A 6,000-nucleotide genomic window follows, 5' to 3' on the forward strand; every position below is an offset into this window, starting at 1 on the left:
TGTCATGTCATAGAATGAGATATAAACTCACCCGCTTTGTCAGTGCCCTGAAATGTGCCCCTGGGCCACATACCATGACTCCAGTCTCTGGAACAGTGATAATAAAGGCACTGTTGTCTGTTTCTTTTCTTTCTGTGTCTGACAGATTGACCAAAACCAGTTTGATAAAATCCTGGAGCTGATAGAAAGTGGGAAGAAAGAAGGGGCTAAGCTGGAGTGTGGGGGTCTTGCCATTGAAGACAGAGGCCTGTTCATAAAACCCACTGTGTTTTCAGAGGTCACTGACAACATGCGTATCGCCAAAGAGGAGGTACAGTAAAAGTCACCTGAACCTTTATATGCATTGAAATGGGAAAGAAAAGAGATATGGTTGTAGTTTGAAGTGAAAACCTGAGAGAAGAATAGAAGTTTCACTTATTTCAGTGTCTTAACAAGTCTTAATAATGAAATCTATTCTACTAATGAAGTCTCTGTAAGGTAAGCTTCAATCTGGGTGTATGTGCATAGAGGGGGAATTGTGGGAGAAGAAGGGGGAGAGCAGAACAGGCAAAAACCCTGTCAAAATGTTTTAGCAGCAATTTTTGTGCAATTAATAGATGTCTGCAGCCCTTTCTAATGCCTTGCACCTTTCCCTCATTCTGTTTGGTTTTCTAAAAGGGAAGTAACCCTGTGAGTGTATGTAGTGGACCTTAATAACCCAGACAAAAATATAGTACGTAACACTACCCTAAAGCTTCTGGTCTCATTTCAGCAGAACTTGATATAATGCAAAACACAAGTGCATGCCTTACCTAGGTAAACACTGCTTCTGAGTAAGAAATAGAGGTGATGGAAGGGTTTCTGTCTGAACTCTTGATTTTAAATATAAATGAATAAAAATAACTGAAACCATGGCAGGCTGGAGCAATCTATGTCTTCTTTGCCCTGAAGTTGAAAGGTTTTCTGAAGACAGTTAAGCTCTCCCACTCTACGCAGATGTGTTCTCATGCACCTCCTACTGAGTGGATTTGAAATTGCTCAGCTGTGGTACATGCTGATTTACAGTGAGAGAGGACAGTATAATCTGTGTTCTTGCTCCACTACTTTGTAAAAAAGGAGTTGCTTTTTTGCAGGAAAGTGCAGTGAAGCTAGTCAGGAGGGAAGGAATGGCCCTGCTATATTGCCACTGAAGAACTTTTCTCAGCCTTAACGTCTGAAATGATCCATGATTCTGCTTTCATGGTGAAATCCGCTGGGATTGACCATTTTTTCCTCTATGCAAACATGGTTGAAGCCAGAAAAGTGCAACTCTAATACTCTGGCTTTCATTATTCATATGCAAAAAAATTGAACAAGCTGTATGTGATTAGATCCTCTGATATTCCTTTGAAATAGAAGTTAATCTACTTTTCATCATGTTCCCCAATGGAAACTAAGTAGTTGCCAAAGTCTAACTAACTGGCACTTGTATATTATAGTTTAACCTAGTGCTTTTTATGGGGCTACTTACTGTGCACTCCTGGCAAAATGTTTAGATGTCTCAGATCTGCCACAGCATCTCTGAGAAACCTGGGAAAGATATCAGTCAGTCTGGGCATGAGTTACAGTCTAAAAATAGAGGGAATGAGAGCTGAAAATCCCATGACAGGCCTTTTTTTAATGAACTGACTCCACATCCCAAGCCATGATTCATGAAGTTTATCTAGTTTCATTCATTCTCAGTTTTGTGGCAGAGGCACGTTCATCCTTTGCCTAGGGTCAAGTTAAGTATGAACATAATGAAGACATTTAGAAACACTTGTATGAGCCTGAGGGCCAGGCAAACTGCTCAGCCTGGCCCTCAAGGTGGCACAAGTGAGACTGTATCTCGCCTTAGCTCAGGGTTTATTATACTGCAAGACCACACAGGCCAGAAAAGGGCCTCACCTTTAATGTCATACCGGATGAGAAACTCCATCCAGAAGTTGGGAAGCATTGTGTGTGCTTGCTGCCTTTATACTGGCAGCCTGGGAAGCCAAGTTTGTGGTCAAACATATGCATGGTAAATGCACTGCATGCAAATAAACTGCATACAATGACAAAATCAGAGTTCAAACCGAGGAGGAAAACTTGCAGTCCTTGAAATATATGAATTATTACTTGAGTGCACTCAACTGACTTCTAAAGGAGAGTTATAAAAGGGGTAAGGATGAATCATTTGAAACTTGTCCAGATCTAACTCTGCTTATTCTGATTGTTACATATGATCCATTAGTTGTTGGATCTTAGCATGTATTAACTACTATAGCACATCACTGTACTTCCTTTGAAGTCAGTTTAATGACCAGGTTTTAAAGACTTTATCAGTGACTTCTAGAAGACCAGGATATAAGACTTTAAATAAAGTATCCAAACAAAGCACCTAATTCTGATTACTTCAACATTGCCATGATTAGCAAAGGCTTTCCTCTACTGTGTGCAGATTTTTGGGCCAGTTCAGCCAATTATGAAGTTCAAGAGTATAGAAGAGGTCATAAGAAGAGCCAACAGTACTGAGTATGGACTCACAGCTGCAGTGTTCACAAAGAATCTGGACAGAGCATTAACGCTAGCTTCGGCATTGCAGTCGGGAACAGTCTGGTAAGCAGTGTGGGACCAGAGTGTGGGCTGGGATTTTGTTTCGTGGAAGAGGGGAGGGTTGTATGATTTGGAATCACGCGCCAGAGGTAAGATGTATTAGTCCGCTTAATTCCTGACATTCTGCTCAAAAGCAACATCCATTCATCAAAATAAGGTGGTAAAGACCAGACAGGCAAGAAATGGAGTGGTTTTTCGTTCAACTGATGTAGTTCCAGTTCTTCGACTGGAAAACTCTGAAAGTGTTAAGGGGGTTGTAGTGAGTTCCACCAGACATGATCCTTTCCAGCATGTAGGGAGAAGCAATTCTCACTGTCTTTAGGTAGCATGAGTCTTAGCTGCACAAATCAGTATGGACGGTAGATGGCATCACTCCACTGTCAGAAAGATCAGCTATTTTTGCTTACAAAATTACTTATTTTATATTAGAATCATTTTAAAGAAGGAATCCTGATTTTTTTCCCCACTTAAGATAGGAATTTGTTCTGAGATCTGATTTGATGCCTACAGAGGACTGACTGCAAGACTTGGCACCAGAAGAATCTGCCTCTGAGTAACATTTACATGAAAATGGGATATTGGGCTTTGTAGGATATGTGCTGTGCATATATGAAGGGGTAGTCCTCTAGCACCAAGCCATACCTGTCTCTCTTCAGTCACTTGAGCTTACTGAGATGCTGAGGAAATACCTGCCTTAGCTTTTTCTACCTAATATCTACAGAAAAGTGCCTGACACTCCAATACTACTGCAACACAATTGTCTAGCGCAGTCCAACTTTTTTCTATACCTGGAAGTAGATGGTGGGGCTGCTCATGAGTGTTTATAGACAGCTTTCTGAGTAAACATGTTCAGTTCAGAATGTGCTTCATTAAATTAGGGAATAGGTTGTACTATTTATTTTAAGCACAGCTCTGAACATAGCATAAATTCCAGCTCAAGCATGAATGTCTTAGCCGTTAAGAGACTATGAAGTGAGATGTAGGTCAGAGTGAGCACCACTCAAATGTTTTCTGTTTCTGTCACAAAATAAGATTTTATTGCTAAAATCTGATTTCAAAGTGAATGAACTGTATAAAGAGAAAACTGTCAGGTTTCAGCCTTTCTGTGTTGTTGTTGTCATCATCATCTTGTTTCTCCTTGGAATTGAATTGTGGTTTTACAATTGATGTTTTTATTGTAGGATCAACTGTTACAATGCGCTCTACGCACAGGCTCCTTTTGGTGGCTTTAAAATGTCAGGCAATGGCAGAGAACTGTGAGTTTTGCTCAATATTTTGTTTATATGTGGATGGTGAATGCAGTAACTGTGAAAATGTTGATAAATTTGCTTTTAAACTATCAGGCTTGCAGTACACTGCAGAGGGAGGTGCTAAGCCAGTACAGGCAAGTGGTGCCTTTTAGAGTACCTTCACCTGCTTCATAAGCTTTTAATTACTCCAGATCAGTCAATTCCACTTGCAAGCATTTTTCCTTACTAGATAAACTTTTACGTCAATATAGAAGTATGGTACTTTGGCTGGGGACACTGGTGTCCACCCCAAACCTCTTCCGTCTTTATATGGTGGTATCTGGGCCTCCCTCGATTGCTCCTAGTTGGACCTCTTCCCACCTCTGACCTTCTCATGTTGGAGCTAAAACAACAAGGAATGATCTCCAAAATCATTCTAGGTCCCACCTCCCAAGCTTGCAACTAAGTTACATGAGGACCCCTGTCCTTGTTCCCCAGCCTGTTGCAGCAGGGCCACCAGACATTCCAGGTCACGAATGCAGAAGTTCTTAAACCAACGTCACCCTCTAAGTTAGAAGTAGAACTGCCAAACTGGCTTAGATCTTGACTTTCTTCTTGTGTAGGAGAGAGGCAGGTTTTATTACACCATTCAGAAGACTCTTCAGAGGATTCTGATGCCAGATTTATTTCCAGGAACCACTTCCAGTAGCTGTTCTGGTGCATCTGCTGCTCTGAGACATCCAGATGCCTCACTCACTAAAGACAGCGAATGAATGAATCCTCGAATGGGACATATATATATAGAGACCTTACAGTTTACTTTGCCTGACTGCATGGCTAACTAAAGGCTGTCAGGGGTTTATCCCTTGGACAATGCATGGGAATAGAGCCACTTTCCACCAACCAAGACAATGCAGTGGTGGGGTCTGTCATCCATATGCATTTCTGGAGCAACTGCACCCTCTTTATTACATGGTATCTTGTAGGCAGAAGTTACTTTCAGTGAAAAGTTAAATTTAATTACTGTCTAAGCACTGGTAAATATGTTTATGTAGATGTTTCTTCTATGGGTTCTCACAATAGTACTCTGTTTTCATTAGAGAGAGGGTCACAAGGTGTCATCTTCAGGGTTACTGTTACCAGAAGCACTCCACATTTCTTTTACAACAGGGTGTAATTGTGGGTACTTAGGCGCATGTACTTCATGATTATGAGCAGTGGGGGGCCAAACTGATAGCTGGTTTAGGTTGGTTTAGATCTGGTTTTAATGGCCCGATGTCATTGACAGCAGCTGTCAATCAGAGGCTAAAATGCACTTGTGTATAAATCTCTTACTTTGGGGAAGTACACAATAACAAGCTACAATTGCTTGTCCCTTTCCCTCCTCTCTTCCAGTGGTGAATATGCTTTGGCAGAATACACTGAAGTGAAAACAGTCACCATCAAACTCTCCCAGAAAAGCCCATGAAAGCAGAAGGCCTGAATGTGACACTCTGAATGTGGCACCTGGGGGACGTGTTCAGAGCAAGGGGAGGGGAAGGGAGGAAGGAAAATGGGAACACCTAACATTATTCCTCTAGAAACGCTGAATCTACTGGACTCCATTTTGTCAACTGGCTCTTTGAAAACTGATGTAACTGACCTTACTGGCAGCACAGCACACACTTGTACTGCACAAGTCCCTGGCTGCCCATCTGTCTGCTACCTGTGGCAGTGTTTGCAGGACATCTGCTTTCAAACTGTACCCCTGAAGGACATGGACATCAGTGGCATGTTAGAGAGGCTTCTGGTACCATTAGCATGGACTGTTAAACACCTCCAGAGGCATTTGGGTTTCACTTGGCTTAAATGGACTTGAGTGGTTGAGTTAATACAATGTGACTGAAGTTGGCAGAGTTTGTGTGAAGACTGCAGCTGGAGTTTGGAATTTCAAGCTCTCGTGGAAGGATCTGCAAAGAAGTTCCCTTTAAAAGAGCTATCTTGGTCTCTCTAAAGATACATGCGTTCTCCATACTGGTGATATTCTAGCCCTGAATGAGATTTGTGGGAGTTTCCTAAAGGACTCCTTTGGGGCCAGTATTTCACCCAACAGAGCTAGACTTTGAAGTGCCCTTGGAACCTGATGTTTTGGTGTGCACACATGACACATGCTGCAAATGCAAGGTACTGACTTTCT

The 6,000-nt window shown here is 41.9% G+C and overlaps 1 protein-coding gene across 1 annotated transcript in view; it reads left to right on the forward strand.

Moving 5' to 3' along the window:
• Positions 1-5,377, forward strand: part of ALDH1A3 (aldehyde dehydrogenase 1 family, member A3) — a 28,669-nt gene extending 23,292 nt beyond the window's left edge. Inside the window, exons 9-12 of the mRNA XM_010024251.1 lie at positions 146-310; positions 2,441-2,598; positions 3,777-3,851; positions 5,220-5,377. Of these exons, the coding sequence (XP_010022553.1) occupies positions 146-310; positions 2,441-2,598; positions 3,777-3,851; positions 5,220-5,292 (471 nt within the window). The 3' untranslated portion in view covers positions 5,293-5,377. The remainder of the gene's footprint in view (positions 1-145; positions 311-2,440; positions 2,599-3,776; positions 3,852-5,219) is intronic.
• The last annotated feature ends 623 nt before the right edge of the window (positions 5,378-6,000 follow it).

This window comes from Nestor notabilis, unplaced genomic scaffold (assembly GCF_000696875.1).
Source record: "Nestor notabilis isolate BGI_N333 unplaced genomic scaffold, ASM69687v1 scaffold30201, whole genome shotgun sequence".
NCBI classification, from domain to species: domain Eukaryota; kingdom Metazoa; phylum Chordata; class Aves; order Psittaciformes; family Psittacidae; genus Nestor; species Nestor notabilis.